We start from the raw sequence: 18,112 nt of genomic DNA, 5'->3' as shown, positions 1-18,112 counted from the left end.
GACAGACAGAAGCGATAGACAGCCGCGCTGAAATAATCGATAGCTTATCGGCCATCACCAGCGTGGAAGAAGCGTCGTGAAAAAAGCCGCAAAATATACACAGAACAGACGATTTTCCGGAAAATCTCGAACAAATCGCCAGGAAAAGTATTTGTAACGCGCCAAGATGAGTGGCGGCACCATGCTGTATGGCGGCGACGAGATCGGCGCCCTGGTCTTCGACCCCGGACACCACTCCTTGCGAGTGGGCTACGCACAGGAGGATTCGCCCAAGGCGGAGATTCCCTCGGTTGTGGGGATTGGAGCAGCTCCCGAGTCCAACCTGGATCCAGAGACCAAGACGGACAACAATGCCACGCCAAATAGTGAGTTTACACAGAGTTCGGGCCCTTCAACCCTAAACCACCCCTAACCTTCCTCTAATCCGCCCCAGACGCTGACCAGCGCAAGTTCTATGTGGACACAAACTACGTGAATGTGCCCCGCTCCCAGATGGAAGTGCAGACCTACATGAAGGACGGCATGATCGACAACTGGGACCTGTTCGAGAAGGTGATCGACTACGCCTACGCCAATGTCATCCAATCGGAGCCGGAATACCATCCCGTGCTGTTCTCCGAGGCCTCGTGGAACGTGCGCAACAACCGCGAGAAGCTGACCGAGCTGATGTTTGAGAAGTACAACGTTCCGGCCTTCTTCCTGGTGAAAAACGCTGTCCTGGCCGCCTTCTCCAGCGGACGGGCGACCGCTTTGGTTGTGGACAGCGGAGCCACCCACACTTCGGCCGTTCCCGTCCATGAGGGCTATGTGCTGTCGCAGGCGGTGGTCAAGTCACCGCTGGGTGGCGACTTTCTTTCCCGGCAGTGCCGCCAGCACCTAGAGAAGCACGGCATCGATCTGTCGCCGGTATACAAGATCGCCTCCAAGGATGTCGTTAAGGAGCGCGACAACGGACGTTTTACACTGCGCAAGCTGCCCGAGAACCTAACGCAGTCGTGGCAGAACTACATGCTGCAGCTGATGATGCAGGACTTCCAGATGAACGTGCTGCAGGTCCTGGAGAACCCCTTCGACGAAAGGGTGGCCGCCCAGATCCCGACCGTGCACTATGAGTTTCCCAATGGCTATCACCAGGACTTTGGCTCCGAGCGGTTCAAGATAGCAGAGAGTCTCTTCGACAACGCCATGCTGGGAGCTGGCCAACTGGCGTCCACCAGCGTGGGCATGTGCGATGCGGATGTGCGTCTGTCGCTTTTTGGCTCTGTTGTGGTTACAGGTAGGAAAGGATTCGAGCTCTCTAAAGACCTTTTCCTCAACTATACACCCAATGTCTGTTCTTAGGTGGCAATACCCTTCTCCAAGGCTTTCCGGAACGCCTGAATCGCGATCTGCAGCTGCGTGCTCCTTCCAACACGCGCCTGAAAATGATTTCCGCCAACGGCAGCGTGGAGCGAAGATTTGGAGCCTGGATTGGTGGCTCCATCCTGGCCAGTATAGGCACCTTCCAGCAGATGTGGATATCGTCGCAGGAGTACGAGGAGGCCGGCAAGAGCCAGGTGGAGCGCAAGTGTCCGTAAAGGCAGCGCAATCGAATTCCAATTTTAATTTAAATAAGACGAAATTCTATGTAATTATATAAATGTGAACTTTTAAGTGTCCCAATTTGCACGGTGTGTTTATGAATTAGTTTGCATTTGATTAAGGAAATATCTGTAGTTACATATGTATATCGTTTACTGCGACGCTGAGGCAGACGTCACAGTTTCACATTTGAATGGAGTTTTAACCACCGGCGGCTGTCTGGAATCCTCCGGGTCCAATTCGTACGTTATGGATATGGAGTGGACTTTGGGTCCCCGCTTTTTGTGGAACTGTTGATAGAACGGTGGAACATATATCTTGCGGCGAATCAGCGTTTCTTCGGTTATATCATGGCACAGTTTAATAAAACGTCACATGGCTCCAGACATGGTGTTGTCGCAAACACATTGCTATAAAAAGTTGTAATCATGTACTACATTTTTGAATAAGTATATCAGCTCTCTTACCTTGGCATTCAGTATGTCCTCTGACCAGTCCTCCTTGGCAATCCTACCCACGGCATTCACAAGGATCTTCTTCACCTTGATCACGTTCTCGGCAAAAGTGCGGAGCACATCCTGCACGTTGACCCCCTCACAGCCCATGCGCCAGCAGTCGTAGTCCGTGGCGATGGCCACCGATCCGTAGAGTAGTCCAGCCTCCTTGGCCAGCACCACCTCGGGGCACGTGGTCATGTTTATGAGGTCCCCGCCCCACTGGCGGAACATGTGGCTCTCGGAGCGGGAGGAGAAGCGCGGACCCTCAATTGTCACAATAGTGGCCTTCTGGTGGGTGGGAATCTCCAGCTCCTTGGCCGCCTCGAGCAGAATGTTGCGGGTGCGTTCGCTGAATGCCGGAAACATGGGCAGATGGCAAACACCACGTGGACTTTGTGCCTTGCCGTCGTAGAAGGTCTGCAGGCGTTTGGTGGTCCTGTCGATGAAATCATGTGGCACAACCAGGTTGCCCGGCTTGATTTCCTCGCGCAGGGAGCCACAGGCCGTGGACACAATCAGGTGGGTGCAGCCCACGTCGCGCAGAGCCCAGATGTTGGCGCGGTAGTTGACATTGGAGGGCATAATGTCGTGCTTGCGGCCATGTCTTGCAAGGAGCACGCACTGGACTCCATTGATCTCGCCCTCGATCAGGGCATCAGACGGTTCTCCGTAGGGCGTCTCCACCACACGCTCCTGGCGATGCTCCAGGATATCGGGATCGTCGAGTCCTGATCCGCCAATGATCCCAATCTGTGGAATGATTTTGTAAAATTTGGCATTGAAAAGCGATTGCTCATTTTTGGAAAGCCGTGAACTACACTCACCTTGATCGGAAGGGGATCCAGATTGGTGTCTTTACACTTAATCGTAATCATGGCTAGCGACGGAGCGGATTGTGCTTTTGCAGGCTGCTGTGGCGGCGGTCTGGAGCAGAGTAGAATGTTCCCGCTGATAGCGACTGATAACTGTGTGTCTACACGGTAGGGTGCACAAGCCGCAAAAGCTCGGGCATGTTGGAAATGGCACTTGCTTGGGCACTGTGGGTGTGCAATTAAGCTGATCCAACTCTATCAAGTTATTTGTGAGTATGAAATAGTTTTAATAAATTAGAAACTTTTCTGGGAAGAGTTACCATATTTAAATTTCCGTTATATGTTAATAAAATATATGTTTCCTCAAACATAAGGTTCAATAACATTTATTTTTCATAGGCTCATTTCTTTAGTAAAAAGATATGAAGTACAAACAAAATTGATAATTTTAACGGATTTTTAAAAAATATTAAAATATTCTGTACATTTTTTGTTTTGTTTATCAAAAATTTACATTGAGATGTAACGGCCTATATTTTATTTCAAAGAAGTAGCCAAATACTAAAACGGTAGGGAAACAATACTTAAATATATCTTATTGAATTGCACGTACTAGCATTAATTAAAAAAAAAACAGATTTCGACGCATGCATTAATGAAAGTCTTGTTGACAAGCAATTATAAAATAAATGAGCCAAGCGTTGAGCACCCCTACTGTAGGGTGTCTTGATAGACGCAACCGAACTTGTTATCGATTTCATCTATCAAATAGCCCACCCTCGCGCACTTTGCAACACTATTGAACTAAAGAAGAGGAAGCACGAATGTAAACAGCTGGGGGTGGTGCACATGTTTCTTGGAATCGGCGACTCCAAAGGATTCGACTCAACCATGTACCACCTTGGACAGGATCTGCCGGGCAACGACGTGGACGACATCGAGGATCTGATATCCGCCGACGATGTAAAACCACGGGAGCGCTACGAAAACAAAAAGAGTGTGACAGTGCGCGCCAAGAAACGCATCCAAGTCCGGCCAGAAACCGAGGAGGAGGAGAAGGCCAAGCCCACGATCCACGAGAGTGTGATACCCGGCACGCAGAAGGTCTTTGTGAAGACATGGGGCTGCGCCCACAACAACTCCGACTCGGAGTACATGGCAGGACAGCTGGCTGCCTACGGATACAGGTTGAGCGGCAAGGAGGAGGCGGATCTGTGGCTGCTCAATAGCTGCACGGTGAAGAATCCCTCGGAGGACACGTTTCGCAACGAGATCGAGTCAGGCATGCGGAATGGCAAGCACGTCGTGGTCGCCGGTTGCGTCCCCCAGGGAGCTCCCAAATCTGAATACTTAAACGGTCTTTCCATCATCGGTGTCCAGCAGATCGATCGGGTGGTGGAGGTCGTTGAGGAGACCCTTAAGGGCCACAGCGTCCAGCTGCTGCAAAACAAGAAAAAGGTTCACGGTCGCCGGGTGGCTGGAGCTGCTCTCTCGCTGCCCAAGGTGCGCAAGAATCCGCTGATCGAGATCATATCCATCAACTCTGGATGCCTGAATCAGTGCACCTACTGCAAGACCAAGCATGCCCGCGGCGATCTAGCCAGCTACCCGCCAGAGGAGGTTGTGGAGCGCGCCCGTCAATCCTTCGCCGAGGGATGCTGTGAGATCTGGCTAACGTCCGAGGATACTGGAGCCTATGGTCGGGATATAGGAAGCTCTCTGCCGGAGTTGCTCTGGCAGCTGGTGGAAGTGATTCCCGAGCACTGCATGCTGCGTGTGGGCATGACCAATCCACCCTATATCTTGGAGCACCTCGAGGAGGTGGCTAAGGTGCTGCAGCACCCTCGAGTCTACTCCTTTTTGCATGTTCCCGTGCAGGTTAGGATCCAGTTACACGTCTACAGTTTTAATTGCCTAATCAAAGATTTTTTGTTATAGAGTGGCAGCGACTCCGTGCTGGGAGAGATGAAACGAGAGTACTGTCGGCAAGAGTTCGAGCATGTCGTGGATTTCCTGAGAGAGCGTGTACCCGGCGTCACCATTGCCACTGACATCATCTGTGGATTCCCCACCGAGACCGAGGCGGATTTCGAGGAGACGATGACGCTGTGCGCCAAGTACCGGTTTCCCAGCCTGTTCATCAATCAGTTCTTCCCGCGTCCGGGCACGCCAGCTGCTAAAATGGAGCGCATACCCGCCAACCTGGTAAAGAAGCGAACCAAACGACTCACAGATCTCTTCTACAGCTATGAACCATATGCGGAAAGAGTGGGTGAAATATACACTGTTCTGGTCACAGAAGTTTCCCACGACAAGCTCCACTATGTGGGCCACAACAAGAGCTACGAGCAGGTACTGCTACCTATGCGGGAAAATCTTTTGGGCACTCGTGTCCATGTGCGAATCACCAGCGTCAGCAAGTTCAGCATGGTAGGAGAGATTTTGGACGATGAACGGGACTGGACGAGATGTGCAAAAAAGCAGGAGGTACCAGAGCTCCACGTCCAAACCAGGAGCCGGGAACAGCTGATCCAGCGTTATATGGGCATTGCCCTAGTAGTGGGAGGTCTGGCTTTCCTGATTCAGCTGCTCATACGGTTCCTTTAGCTACTTCAATAAAACAAACTTTCGTTCCGAATTCATAATTTAAGTAACGCTTTGAACTTAACCTAGGATACATTAGAAACATGATGGTTTCATAGTGGTGTGGATGCGGCTTGGTACGGATCTCCTCAGTACTCATCGGAGGGCTCCGTGCCAAAGTAGCGATCGCCAAAGTTTCCAATGCCGGGTATAACATAAAACTTACTATTAATCTCCGGATCAAGAGCGGAAGTAACAATTTTCACCTGCAAAAATTAGGAATATCAGGGTTATGTTATGCCTTGAGAAGGGGATTCCAATCTTACCTTAGGAAAGGCATAGGCAATGGAGTGCACACCGATCTCGGCCATAAGCAGCGAGGCCAGGATGATGTTGTCCTCGGGCACGTCGTGATCCAGCAGCACCCGAATCGCCATCATCGCCGCCGCTCCGGTGGCCACGGTGGCGTCCATTAGTATAACCTTGTAGTCTTTTATGTCTTTGGGCAGCCTCAGGTAGTAAAGCTCCGGCTCGCCGGTCTTCAGATTGGTCTGGATAAGGATTTTTCCTATGCGAATGTCCTTGCACACATCGCACACGGCCTGCTCCATAGTTTCACCAGCGCGGAGAATGGAGACGCCGCAGATTTTGCGCGATTCCATGCGTTTGCCTTCATAAAGAACACCCTGAGGCGTCTCTACGGTGGTTTTCTTAAAAGGAAACAGGCTAAGGGCATACTCGATGACTAGCCGAATGAGGCGCTTCGAGTAGAAGATGAACTCATCGCGGGACGTATTTCGGCAGCGGATGAACGTGTGCAGCCCCTTAATTTGGGGCGTGGGATGCAGCAGGTGCAGAGAATGGGGCATAGGCTGGTCCTTGTAGGAGTTGGCCAGCGTTTCGCGCAGCTTGAATCCACGCTGGAATACGGAGGGAGAGATTAACTAGGTTTACAGCCAGCCACTTATAATCCTCACCAGCTGGAGTTGTGTATGAACGTGCTGGACGATGAGATGGATGGCCACCTTGTTCTCGCCTCCACGAGGCACAATGATGTCCGCATGAGCCATTGTTGGAGCTATGTAGTTGCAATACGAGGGCTTCACCATATTCAGGTATTGCTTCAGCACGCCCTTTAGGTCGCGACCGCGCTGTGAGATGTCCCTGGAATTTAAAGTATATGTTATAGTTAAGTTGGGAAAGTACGGAACCATCACACACCTTTTTAACCGCCTGGCCAGGCGAATATCCGGATCTGTGTCCACAAAGATCTTCATATCCAGCAGCTTAAGTACCTCAGGACTGTGGAAGGTAAGGATGCCCTCGAAGATGATCACATTGGCTCCGTACATGGTTTTCGTTTGGCTCTCCCGACCATGTGTCACAAAATTGTATACAGGAACCTCCACCTTGCGGCCTTCCTTCAGTTTGGTAAGCACATCCAGCAGCAGTTCGATGTCAAAGGCATCCGGGTGATCAAAGTTGTATTCGTTGATCAAGGCCTGTTCATGCTGCTTCTCATTCAGGATCTACAGGACAAAATAGGACCATTACTTAAGGTTCCATTTTAATTAGGTCAAATATTCCCTCACCTTGTAGAAGCAGTCCATGGATAAGAGCGTCACCCAGGGAACGTCCAGGCTCTCGATGATTTTCTCAGCCACTGTGGTCTTGCCAGAGGCACTTCCTCCGCAGATTCCTATGGGATATAAACGATTTTAGGGACTGGAAAGACTTTTGTAGTCGAGATTTTCACCTATGACAAAGGGCTCAACCTGCTGCCCGGCACAATTGTACCACGGCGGACGTCCGGCCGTGTAGATCGTGCGATTGTTGGCGCGTATGATGCATTCGGACGGATTCGCTGTGGTGGTCTGGTTGCCAATAGATGTGGTTCGCTGCCTCCTTCCGGAACGTTTCAGCGGGGACTCCAGCGACGCTTTTGCAGGCACTGTAGTGGGCGAGGCCGGGCAGCAGTTGAGCTCCCCGGGAAGGCCATTGCTCTGGTCGGCATATGGATCCACGTAGAGGGGCTCAGTGGCATCCGAACGTTCATCGCTGCAAGTAGTATGTATACACAGATTAGTTGCCGTTTACCAATTCTACACTCCCACCATACAACGATGACGTTTAAGTACGACTAAAATATGTGGAAATCAGTGATTAGTCACGATAACGTCTTTATCACCACCGATTAAATTCACAATAATTGTAACTATTTTTATAGGTACATACTATAGATTACTGTTCGTTAGTGAAATCGCTAAAGGGTAGGTATGGGAGTGCAAGCTGAAAGCAGAGAGTTCAAGGATGCAGTATACTCACTGACCTACTCTACTTTAAAAGCCCCCCTCTATCTACACTTATTTACTCCCACACACAAGCGCATGGGACCAGACATATCGCCTACGCCAAATTAATCTACTGTTCAATATGTTCTATAAATAGAAGAGTTACTTAAGACCTTAATTGACGGTGATGGAAGATAACATAGCTAATATAAAAAGGTTAATTCTTTTATAACGCGGAATGAGGACAGATAATGTAGTAATTTTATGGTATTTTAATCTGGAGAAAGTATTGCATGAAGATCCAGTGATTTTATATGGCAAATTTATATGAAATACTATACGGGCATTAGGGTGATGTTTATTTTGTATGGTTAAAAAAGTTAACAAAAATGTCAAGTGGTTTTTAGATGAGTTACTTATCCGCTTTTCTCTCAAGGTCAAAAACAGGTATGCAAAATATTAAAATCAGAAATGAATAAAATTTGGTTTCAGATGACTGACACACCCCACTTTCAATAATGTGCCATATCATTTCCATATGCATACAGCAATATTTTGGTTGGGGGTTTCCGCCATGTGCACTGGAAAATGATGACGTGACCCAACGATTCGGGAGAACCGAAAAGACTTTCCGGCCGTTTCTGGTCATTAAAATAATGCAGACTACTCTTTGTGCCAACTACATGCAAAAACACTCAGTATACATTTCTGGGAAGCAGCACAAGTAAAATATGGGTACACAGGGAGGCAGACAAAGCCTTGCTAGACGGTCAGTCCATCTTTTGGATGCTGCGTAGGCGCGTTCGTTGCACTCTCTTTCTCTCTCTACCTTTCTCTGTATCTTCTGCTCTTCGATTACTGTGCCCAAAAAGATAGCACACAGGAAAAAAAAAATGGACGCGACACGTGATTACTGAGGATTTAATAATATATGATTATAAAGGTAGAAAAAATGCAAATTGAATAAAAACTGTTGTATAATCAAATCAAAAATGTGTAAAAGCTTAGGGGTCATCGGCAGGCTTTTAACCTGTTTTAAGACCCTGAATTTATTAAAGATTAAAAAATGCCAACATACCATTTTAAAAATTTAGTGTTATTAACTTGCGCTACTTTAAGGAGTTGGTTCTTGCTGAGACATTTTTTTTGCAATGGAATGTTTTGTTATTGTAAACAACATTTGTATGCAAGCAGGATTTTCTCTCTGTGTAGGGCCAATAATCTGGTGACGCCAGAGGCGAGATTCCTCAGCATATTTATAGTTTCTGCAGCGCAAGGAGAGAGGGGAGAGGAAAGGAGGAGAGCGCAGCAGTTGCCACGTGAGCTGTGCTGCCTTCTTCCCGCTCCGAAAAAGGCAACCAACAGGTTACGGCTCCCCAAGGCGGGTGGGAGAGGGACGACAGCAGGATGCCAGGTGAGAGCGGATGCAGGATGTGTGGGGAAAGGAGCGAAAGGGAGCGGAGAGCTCCCAAACAGGCGAAAACCGATAGACGTGGCTTCTGTGTGTGCGGATCGCAGCCATGTTGGAGAATCGAGAGCGCACTTGCTGACGCTATCGTCTTTTCGTCATTTGTTGTTATTTGCCGCACCGCAGACTCGATAAACAATGTTAAACACAAAAGCGCTGGCGTTAATTAAACACTGGAAACGACAGACAGAGACGGGGCGAAACGAGAGTACTGGACAAACAAGCGCAGCACCAAAACAATTAGAATGGCGGTAAATGAGACAACAAAAACAACAAAGGGCACTCAAATACACACACAAACACACATACACACATACAAGTCATGCACAAATGAATGTATGCACATATTTAATGAGATTTCGATTGGTTTTTTACGTTTAAAATGAGGAAAATGCAATGAATTACATGTGACCATTGGTTTTGGCTGCTATAGCCTTAACCTTTGACTGCTGATGGTGTGGTGGTTGTGGCTGCAGCTGCTGGTGGGTGGCGATGGTTAGTAAACCGGCGGATGCGGCTGCAAAGGCTGAGGTCGCTTTTGGCACATCGCTGCTGCTGCTATTGCTGTTGTTGTTGTTGTTGTGGGCCGACTTGCTGCACAAAAACGTGATGCTGCTCATTTTTGGCCCGGTCTGGCAGTGATTTCGGTGGGATCTCTCGCTGTCGGGCGGCGTGGGCGTGGGAACGGGGAACGAAGAACCAAGAACACAGCGAGAACCGGCGGGCGAGGCGATGGCCAAAATGGGTCAGGTCACTCCCTCACTAACGCTCACGCGAATCGCCGGCGGCGTGGATGGATCACATGTGATTTAGAGCTTTTATTTCCTTCGCAGCGGTTCACCTTTTGCGTTGCGGCCAACACTCATTCGATAACTAATAAAAACAAAATAAGCGGCGGAGGTGGAAAGGTGTAAGTGTGAGGTGAGCGGCGTTTGACGATTGAATGGCAAAAAAAGTGTTAAGGCAGCTAAGGTTAAAAAGCTGCGCTGCCGTAGCCTCTGCCGGCGTCGTCTCCGCTTTGTTGTTGTCGCCTGCCTTCAGTTAGAGGTGGGCGCGTGAGGCGAGTTTGGGCGTGACACGAACGGCTCAGAGATGATTTTTAAAATGCATGCGGAACTTGACTAAATTAATTCATTTTACTTTCGAGGAGTATAAAAAAGACTTTTTTTAAGTCGTCTTTTCACAATAGAAATTTAAGTTTCCGTAGATATTATGAACGAAAATGCCAAATTAAAAAGCACGTTATTCGTATAGTAAATCTTAGGACATTTCATAAAATAAAGTTAGCAAAATGTTACGATTCTGAGAAATGTCTTATGTTATAATTAATGTTCATTGAATAGTGGGCCGTCGACGAAAACTCGCTCACGCGCCCATCTCTAGCTTGTAACTGTTCTCGCAGGGGGTTCAGTTCGCTATCTCGCTCGCTCGCCTGTCTATCTTTCTCGCTCCCTCCCCCGATCCGATGCAACCGGCGACTATATCGAAATTGAATTTATCACATGTTGTGCGTATGTATGAGCGTTGGTATTCGCGAACGCAGGCCCTATGCCATTTTCCCAGCATTTATTTATACTGCGTGTTTAGGCCCCACAACTTACATACATACATACATATGTACGCACATATGATGAATGGCTTGGAGCACATGCCTCTGCACGTACATACGTACATACATACATATGTGTATATCACATTCTAATGACTTTTTTTTTCGGATTTTCACACATTACTTTCGGCCGTGCGTGAATTAATGCGGCATTAAAAACTCGTTCGTTACCTGTCGGAGCTGGCGGAACTCGATGGGTTGTAGAACTTGATTTGCTTCGTCTGCGTCACAGACATTTCGGCCAGCGAATTAGGATTGCAGTAGCAGCAGCCAGTTGCAGCGATTAGAAAAAAACACGCGGTGATTTACTTCGTCGTGCCTCTCCCTCTCCCAGCAAGTGACTGATTCGGTTCTAAAAGCATTGCGTTGAAAAACGTGCGCGTTCGCATACACATATATGTATGTGGGAATACTTTTCTCCGATTGCAAAGCTTAATAAGCGCCTAATTGTCGGCTGGGGGACTAGCATTGGAGCAGAGAAGCGCTAATTGGTTGTTTATCTCCATTTGATGCTGTCATTGAGGCATTTATTCGTTTGTTTTGGGGCCAATTCATTTCGATTCGCAAGGCGCTCAGCTGTTCGATAGGGGCCGGGCCAGTGTTGCGAAACGCAGTTTCCTTGACTTATCGATATCGCGCTGAATGTCAAGTCATTTCAACGTGAATGCCTTAAAATTGGGCGCCTTTTTAAAAAATCGTCTGTTAAAACATTTGAAATAATTGTTCTATCATCTCCGGCAGTGATTTCTTTATTTTATTTTTTTATTTATTATATAATGTTTTAAATAAAAGATGAAGCGGCATTGTTAAACTTCTATAGACTAATTAGATCAATAAAATATTATTTCTGCTGTTCTTATATTTTTTATGCACAAAAAGTTTCAAGAAATCAAACAAAATGCAATAATGCAACAAAAGAATGAGCCAAATTAAAAATATTTATATTCACCGCAAAAGCTTTGAAATGGCTTTTTCTTCAGATAAATAATGTTTTGGTGCAATAGGTCTCAGGTCTTGCTAAGAAGGACATAAGCTGAAGGTAAGTCATTTTCTTAAAAAAGAGCATAGCAATATTTATTTTCAAGAGATTAATTTCTCGGTTCCGAGCCATCCGAATGCTCCTGGTCCTGCACCAATCAAAATAGATTTTCTTTTCAAAAAAACCCCGAAACACCATATACAGAAAATACCGAAACTCGTAACTACCTAAAACCCATTTTCCGCTGAAGAGTGTTGAAACGACTTTTTCCGTCTCCTTCTAGCATGTGCATTTCTTATGGAAGATAAATTCGCTGAAGCGAAATATGGAAACCCCCTCTGTGTGAAGAGGTATCACGTTCGTGATGTGACAAAAACATCGATAGTCACCATGGAAAATCTTAAAAACATCGGTGCGTCGACTTCCATCGAACTTCCTCCACCTCTAGAAATTTAAAGCAACAATATCAACTTTTTCTCAGCTAGGATTGATAATATGCCGTAGGTGCGGTCCAGCGCGGATCATCAGGAGCAGCAGCGCGATGGCCTACATCAACATCGCCGAGTGGACGCCCGACCAGGTCACCGACTGGATCAAAGGTAATGTTCGAGGTCAAGGGAAACGCAGCTGAGAGAAAAAAGTGCATCTCGCAGCCACTGCCCCAAAAGGCAGCAACAACAACGCAGCACCAACTGCAGATAGCGCAACTAGAATTTCCGCTTTGTTCGGGATTTCACCAGGCTTGTGATTACGATACCCCGACTTTTGCAGGTCTGGACGAGTCTATGAAGGGGTATTTGTACGAGTTCTCCAAGCAGGAGATCGGTGGACGGGCCCTGCTCAACATACGTCCCTATGAGCTGGAGAATCTGGGCATGCTGCGCATTGGCCATCAGGAGATCGTACTGGAGGCGGTGGAGAACCTGAGGAACTTTGTGAGTCCCCCATGCCAAATAGTAGCCCCATTACGATCTCATGCCTCACCCTTATATTCCAGCATTATCACCTGAAGAACGACAATCTGCAGTTCATGGCCCTGCATGTGGCCACCGCAGCGGGGAATCTGCATCGCGAGCTGGCCAGGAACCATGCCGAGAGCACCAAGATCGATACCCGGATACTGCACGACATAACGCGGACGATAGCCACCCTGAAACCTCTGGTGGGCAGTCTGGAGCGAACGCCTTTCCGCAAACAGGAGATGTACCGCGAGTACTGCGGCAATGTGCTCAAATGCGGCCTGGAGCTGGCCACCATTGCGCACCGGGACCGCTTTGCCCTGCAGCCGGTGCCGGCGATTCGAGTGTCGGCGGAGCGGCTGGAGAATCTGGCCAATTTCGTCATCCAGGACATATCCGACCCCATGGTGCTGCAGCCCGCCTCCCTCAACCTTGTCACCCTAAAGAAGCGCGAATCCGAGTTGGGCTTCAACATAGAGTCCAGCTACAATGGCATCCACCGCGTCACGGACATCAAGTACAACTCACCGGCCCACAATTCCGGAAAGATCGAGGACGGCGATGAGATTGTGCAGATCAACTACCAGACTGTGGTGGGCTGGCAGCACCGCACGGTGCTGGAGCACCTGAGGGAGGCGCTGCCCGATGTGGTGCTCACGGTGAAGAAGCGACCGAAGCACACCAAGATGTTTGGCCAGATCTACATGCAGCCGTACCGGTTGCCCAGCAAGAAGAGGAACATGGCCACTCGCTGGGCGGAGCAGATGCCGAGTCCCCGGACGGCCTTCTTAACCCTGGACACGGATCCATCGGCAACAGGCGCCATGGGAAGTGTGCCGCCGAATCCAATTAAGTCCCTGAGCAGCGAGAAGAGAGAGGTGCTGCCCAAGGCCAATCCAGTGTCCTCTGCCTCCGACTCTGATTCCAGCTGCAGTGATATTCCCACGCCCACGGATCCCAAGCTAACTGCTCGCGAGATTCGTTTGTACTATCCAAAGCCACGCGCTTTGCTCCAGCGGAGAAACACCATTTGTGGCGACGAGTTTCTGAGTCTGAAGCATTCGGAACTGGTGGTTCCGTCGTGGCACGAAAGGAAGCCAGGCGGGGGCTCGCCTGCCGCCCGCGACTCCAGCTCGCCCAGCATTCGCGACAAGTCGCAATCCTTCGGCTATGGGTTGGAGCTTACGCCGAGGCCCACCACTTGTATCGGCATTGCGGGCGACACCTCCACGGACAAGGCCAAGCGGATGTTTCATGAGGTGAGAAAGCTAAAGCAGCTGACGGAGGACTCGCAGCGCGAATTCCTCGTTGATCGCTACAAGCCGGGAGTCAGCAAAGTAGTTCGATTCGACGCCAAGGAGGACTACGTGATGAAGAACGAGAAGTTCACATGCAACGTTGAGAACACCATACTGGAGACCTTCGAGCCGATTCCGTTTGCGGATGAGGGCGACGAGGACGCCTTGGAAACACTGCGCAACTGCAAAACGGAAAAAGCCGAGGAACTGCTGGAGGCGATCAATTTGGCCACAAGTGGTCAGGACTTGCCCCTGGCGGAGGCCATTAATATGCCTCTCCTGCAGCAGGGTCGAAGGGGCCGATTGGACAAGAGTCACAGTACTCCGGCCTACGACAATTCAGGAGAGGAGTCTGATACGCCGCCAGCGATTGAGCCAAGAAAGGAGTTTCTGCTTGTCACACCGCCGGCTCCGCCACCGCGGCCCCGCAAGCAGAAGGAAATGACGCCACCGGCGGTGCCTCCACCTCCGCCGAAACCCGCCAGCATGCAGCCAGCTTCTAGTGTCACTAGTATTTCCGTTCCCGTGCTGCCGCCAGCCGATACTTCGGAGATTAGTGAGCTGCACACGCCCAGCAAATCGCGCACTCTGACCCTGAAGAAGAAGCACAGCTTGATGGCCAAGCGGCGGAATACGAACCTCAAGCTGCTGCCCACTGGCGACATCCAGGGTCACCTGTACAGGCGCAAGAAGAATCATCGCGGTGTGACCTACTGGGCAAAGATCTATTTTGTTATGCTGGACACCATTCTGTACGGATTTCGCAGTAAGCAGAGCACCAGCGCCAGCTTGGTGATCTTCTTGCCCGGCTTCACGGTTTCGCTGGCCAAGGAGGTGCACTCCAAGCCGCATGCCTTCAAGGTTTACCACACGGCCAAGAGCTTCTACTTTGCGGCCGAGTCGCTGAACGCACTCAACCAGTGGGTGGACTTCTTGCGCCAGGCCTCGCTCAAGGTGCCACCTAGCTCGGGATCCAAAGGCGGAGGCGATGCCAAGGATCTGTACTCCGAGAACGACAGCTCCGGGGAGGAAAACGATGCCCTGGTGACCCAGAACCTGAGTACTCCCTCGCCGCAGGGCAACAAGGAGGCGATGTCCATGTCAATGGTTTTATCTGGCGGAACACCTCCTTCGTCTGCTCCCATTAAGCACGAGCGCGGCTACCTGGACTCGATCCGCAAGTTTACGAACACATTCAAGAGCAGTGCAGCGAAGCCGTCGAGCGACATTCCTGTGCCCACGGAGCAGTATCGCAGTTACCGGAAGGTGCCCGGCGGAAGTTTTGGCATTCAGATTGGCGCCAATACCCCGGGCTACCATGATCCGGCCATGCCGCCCACACAGATTCCGCCCATGGTGGCGCCCAAGCTGTCACGCAGCTCCAGCAGAAGTTCGGTGGTCAGTGGAACAGAGTCGGCCGTATCTTTCTCCGCTTCGATTCTGGGTCCGCCCGCCTCTCCGGCGCCCACGCCCACGCCCACGGCAACGCCGACATCGCTGCAGCACCAGAGCTCCGATGAGAGTCCCAGTCAGAGCCAAAGTCAGAGTCCCAGCAGCAAGTCGAGCTTGAAGAAGGCGCCCTTTAACTTTCTGCACGCCTCAAATCCGAATTTGGTGGAATTCGATTTCCACACCTCGAAAACCCTTCTGCCCAAGATGAGTGTGGGCAATACCCTGGATCATGGCCACAATACCCAGGGCTTTGTGACACTCAAGGATCTGATGCTGCGCAAGCAGGAGGAGGAGGCCCAGGAGATGTACAACAATCGGGTGCACTTGGGTGTGGAGAAACACAAGCATGCACGCACGGAATCCACGGCCAGTCAGCAGAGCACCATAAGCAGCAGCGTGGCCAAGCCGCTGGAGAAGCTGCCCAAGATCCAGAGCGTTAGTCTGCCCAAGACACCTGACTACGAGATTAGCTTCAAGCCGGACGACGAGAGTATCAAGAGGACCAGGACCAAGGAGGGTCAGAAGCTGCGCGACTTTGGCTACGAGTTGATATGCGGGGATGAGCCGAGCACCAGTTCCAGCAGCCGGCAGGAGCACCATCATCATCACCATCAACAGCACATCCCGCAGCATATGCAGCAGCAACATCAGCAGTCGCAGCCGCAACACAGCAAGACCAAGCAATTCCTGCGCTCCCAGCAGCTACAGCTCTCCAGTTTCCTGCACAAGAGTTCCGGATCCTCGACGGATCAGAAAAAGTCCAAGGGCAAGTCGAGCAGCGATCGGCGGTTTCCGTTCTCGAAGCACTCGACCGGCTCCTCGGGCAGTGGCTGTGCCCCGGGTCACGCGATGACCATGACGCTGCCGCTCAACAAGAAATCCAAATCGAATCACGCTTTGGATGGAGCCGGAGGCAACGGGATGGCCATCATCGGCAGCGGCAGCAGCATCAAGAAGAGCCAGACGTACAATCAGGACTTGCGCGACAAGATTGTGGGTACCAAGTACGATGCGCATCGCAAGAACTCGGCGCCGATTCCAATCTTCTCGAAGCTCTCCATTTCGGGAGGGACGCCGGCGAAGCCCTCCAAGGAGAACCGTTTCCTGGGCTCCCCCTTGCTGCATCGCACGCTGTTCGGTCACCATCATCACCAGCAGCAGCAGCAGATAGTTACGCCGCCGAGCAGCGCGGATCCGGACTGCGATCAAGAGATCTTTAGCCAGATCACCTTGCCCACGCACAATCAGGCCGGCTATCGGAGTTACCGGGGTCCCGGCATTATGACCACCTCGACCACTAACTTGTGCTCGTCGGAGGGTCTGCAGCCGCCGCTGCCTCCGGCTCCTCCGCCCCCGGTCATGGCCAGCAGGCAGAGGGAGGAGGAGCCGGCGGAGGCGACGATGTCGGAGGGTGCGGCCACCCCGAAGGTGTCCAGCTCGGGATCTGTGGAGTCCAAGGCGGCCACGCCGGACTACCCCAACATGAAGTGTCCGCCCGTTTTTGAGCCCGAGATCTACTCGCTCAGCGACACCAGCTTGTCCCGTCTCATGATGCGGACGCCCAGCAGCAGTGGTGGCGCCTCCAACACCAATACCAATACCAACACCAACGCCACCACCGGCAACAACAACAACAATAACACCAACAACAACACCAACAGCAGTCCCAGTGGCAGCGAACACCATCAGACCTAGATGATGAGTGATGAAAACTATTGTGAATGCTCGCGGGGATTAGCCCCCGTTTACTTATGTATTTATACACATGCATATAGAGATATATATATTATATATAGCGATATTCTCGTACGATATAGGTATACAACTTGTTCATTTTGATCGTCTTCCCTGTCTGTTCACCAGCAACATAAACGCATGATACACACACGCATTACCTGCAATCCCTTCGATTCGAAACACCCAATCCCACTTAGATGTAAATGTTAATCTGCCTTATTTGCATTGTATTTCGGTTCTAGGCAAAATGTTTTACACATGTACTCACGCAAACAAAACATAGAATTATATGGCAAAACGAGAAGAAAACTTTGAAAGTCTGTGCATCGAACGAAGTGAGTTCTTTATGATTTGCCTTTGTACGCGATTAACCAAGTTAATCCGAGCTGTTTGATTTGCTCAACTGTTTGTGTCTAGATTGCATGTACTATACATATATTGTGCGAAACGAGATATTATTGTAGCGGTTTCCAGCGACGCCAATGGAGCCACAAATGTTGTAGCGAATAATAAAATATATATACATATACACAATTACACGAAATATACATGCATACGAATAAAGTCAACTGTATATAATGAAAAGGATGTCTTTTGGTTGGAACCTATCTCATGTACCACTAAATTTTGTAACTTTTCTAAGCCATTACAGATTTTATTTAAGCCAGCAATTAAACTATAGAAAACAAAGCTCTAACAGAACGATGGAAATGGATGCTTTAAAATCGCGTTGATAATTACAATATAACTTTGAAAAATCTGATTTATAATTTTATATGGTACATAATCAAAATGTAGCTTTCTGTTAATTAATTTTTAACTTAGTTCTATTTAGAAGCAACAAGT

The 18,112-nt window shown here is 49.7% G+C and overlaps 5 protein-coding genes across 6 annotated transcripts; 3 read left to right on the top strand and 2 right to left on the bottom strand.

Moving 5' to 3' along the window:
- Positions 1-18: 18 nt before the first annotated feature.
- On the top strand, positions 19-1,662 carry LOC119552045 (actin-like protein 6B). Its single transcript, XM_037861788.1, has 3 exons — positions 19-365; positions 434-1,276; positions 1,342-1,662. Exons 1-3 carry the CDS (start codon positions 167-169, stop codon positions 1,575-1,577), a joined length of 1,278 nt encoding a protein of 425 aa, XP_037717716.1. The 5' UTR covers positions 19-166; the 3' UTR covers positions 1,578-1,662.
- Positions 1,663-1,673: 11 nt separating this feature from the next.
- LOC119552047 (S-methyl-5'-thioadenosine phosphorylase) lies at positions 1,674-3,062 on the bottom strand. Its single transcript, XM_037861790.1, has 3 exons — positions 2,903-3,062; positions 2,049-2,828; positions 1,674-1,991 (listed from the first exon to the last, which is right to left on the bottom strand). The coding sequence occupies exons 1-3, from the start codon at positions 2,951-2,953 to the stop codon at positions 1,953-1,955; spliced, it is 870 nt and encodes a 289-aa protein (XP_037717718.1). The 5' UTR covers positions 2,954-3,062; the 3' UTR covers positions 1,674-1,952.
- A 637-nt stretch (positions 3,063-3,699) lies between these two features.
- Positions 3,700-5,535, top strand: LOC119549918 (threonylcarbamoyladenosine tRNA methylthiotransferase). Its single transcript, XM_037858242.1, has 2 exons — positions 3,700-4,768; positions 4,829-5,535. The coding sequence occupies exons 1-2, from the start codon at positions 3,740-3,742 to the stop codon at positions 5,495-5,497; spliced, it is 1,698 nt and encodes a 565-aa protein (XP_037714170.1). The 5' UTR covers positions 3,700-3,739; the 3' UTR covers positions 5,498-5,535.
- LOC119549917 (uridine-cytidine kinase-like 1) lies at positions 5,522-11,301 on the bottom strand. 2 transcript variants are annotated; one of them, XM_037858239.1, is made up of 8 exons: positions 11,013-11,161; positions 9,638-10,105; positions 7,230-7,531; positions 7,066-7,172; positions 6,695-7,002; positions 6,451-6,637; positions 5,800-6,393; positions 5,522-5,739 (listed from the first exon to the last, which is right to left on the bottom strand). In XM_037858239.1, the coding sequence occupies exons 2-8, from the start codon at positions 9,850-9,852 to the stop codon at positions 5,623-5,625; spliced, it is 1,830 nt and encodes a 609-aa protein (XP_037714167.1). In that variant the 5' UTR covers positions 9,853-10,105; positions 11,013-11,161; the 3' UTR covers positions 5,522-5,622. The 2 variants fall into 2 exon arrangements, with proteins under 2 accessions (XP_037714167.1, XP_037714168.1); XM_037858240.1 differs by lacking the exon at positions 9,638-10,105 and having other exon boundaries at positions 5,598-5,739; positions 11,013-11,301.
- A 959-nt stretch (positions 11,302-12,260) lies between these two features.
- Positions 12,261-17,349, top strand: LOC119549365. The gene is made up of 3 exons (XM_037857391.1): positions 12,261-12,419; positions 12,592-12,755; positions 12,818-17,349. Exons 1-3 carry the CDS (start codon positions 12,362-12,364, stop codon positions 17,222-17,224), a joined length of 4,629 nt encoding a protein of 1,542 aa, XP_037713319.1. The 5' UTR covers positions 12,261-12,361; the 3' UTR covers positions 17,225-17,349.
- The last annotated feature ends 763 nt before the right edge of the window (positions 17,350-18,112 follow it).

The sequence above is a fragment of the Drosophila subpulchrella genome, chromosome 2R, assembly GCF_014743375.2.
Source record: "Drosophila subpulchrella strain 33 F10 #4 breed RU33 chromosome 2R, RU_Dsub_v1.1 Primary Assembly, whole genome shotgun sequence".
NCBI classification, from domain to species: Eukaryota; Metazoa; Arthropoda; class Insecta; order Diptera; family Drosophilidae; genus Drosophila; species Drosophila subpulchrella.
The sequence above is the reverse complement of the archived record's forward strand: the minus strand, read 5'-3'. Positions and strand labels throughout refer to the sequence as shown.

What these genes read in the sequence shown, in the direction of transcription:
- LOC119552045 (XM_037861788.1), top strand. Translation starts at nt 167, where the DNA reads ATGAGTGGCGGCACCATGCTGTATGGCGGCGACGAGATCGGCGCCCTG. An exon ending in CAACAATGCCACGCCAAATA is followed by an intron (nt 366 to 433) that starts GTGAGTTTACAC and finishes AATCCGCCCCAG; the next exon opens with ACGCTGACCAGCGCAAGTTC. An exon ending in TGGCTCTGTTGTGGTTACAG is followed by an intron (nt 1,277 to 1,341) that starts GTAGGAAAGGAT and finishes GTCTGTTCTTAG; the next exon opens with GTGGCAATACCCTTCTCCAA.
- LOC119552047 (XM_037861790.1), bottom strand. Translation starts at nt 2,953, where the DNA reads ATGATTACGATTAAGTGTAAAGACACCAATCTGGATCCCCTTCCGATC. An exon ending in TGGATCCCCTTCCGATCAAG is followed by an intron (nt 2,829 to 2,902) that starts GTGAGTGTAGTT and finishes ATCATTCCACAG; the next exon opens with ATTGGGATCATTGGCGGATC. An exon ending in AGGACATACTGAATGCCAAG is followed by an intron (nt 1,992 to 2,048) that starts GTAAGAGAGCTG and finishes AACTTTTTATAG; the next exon opens with CAATGTGTTTGCGACAACAC.
- LOC119549918 (XM_037858242.1), top strand. Translation starts at nt 3,740, where the DNA reads ATGTTTCTTGGAATCGGCGACTCCAAAGGATTCGACTCAACCATGTAC. An exon ending in TTTTGCATGTTCCCGTGCAG is followed by an intron (nt 4,769 to 4,828) that starts GTTAGGATCCAG and finishes TTTTTGTTATAG; the next exon opens with AGTGGCAGCGACTCCGTGCT.
- LOC119549917 (XM_037858239.1), bottom strand. Translation starts at nt 9,852, where the DNA reads ATGAGCAGCATCACGTTTTTGTGCAGCAAGTCGGCCCACAACAACAAC. An exon ending in CTGGCCAGGCGGTTAAAAAG is followed by an intron (nt 6,638 to 6,694) that starts GTGTGTGATGGT and finishes TTTAAATTCCAG; the next exon opens with GGACATCTCACAGCGCGGTC. An exon ending in TTCATACACAACTCCAGCTG is followed by an intron (nt 6,394 to 6,450) that starts GTGAGGATTATA and finishes TCCGTATTCCAG; the next exon opens with CGTGGATTCAAGCTGCGCGA.
- LOC119549365 (XM_037857391.1), top strand. Translation starts at nt 12,362, where the DNA reads ATGGCCTACATCAACATCGCCGAGTGGACGCCCGACCAGGTCACCGAC. An exon ending in GGTCACCGACTGGATCAAAG is followed by an intron (nt 12,420 to 12,591) that starts GTAATGTTCGAG and finishes CGACTTTTGCAG; the next exon opens with GTCTGGACGAGTCTATGAAG. An exon ending in TGGAGAACCTGAGGAACTTT is followed by an intron (nt 12,756 to 12,817) that starts GTGAGTCCCCCA and finishes CTTATATTCCAG; the next exon opens with CATTATCACCTGAAGAACGA.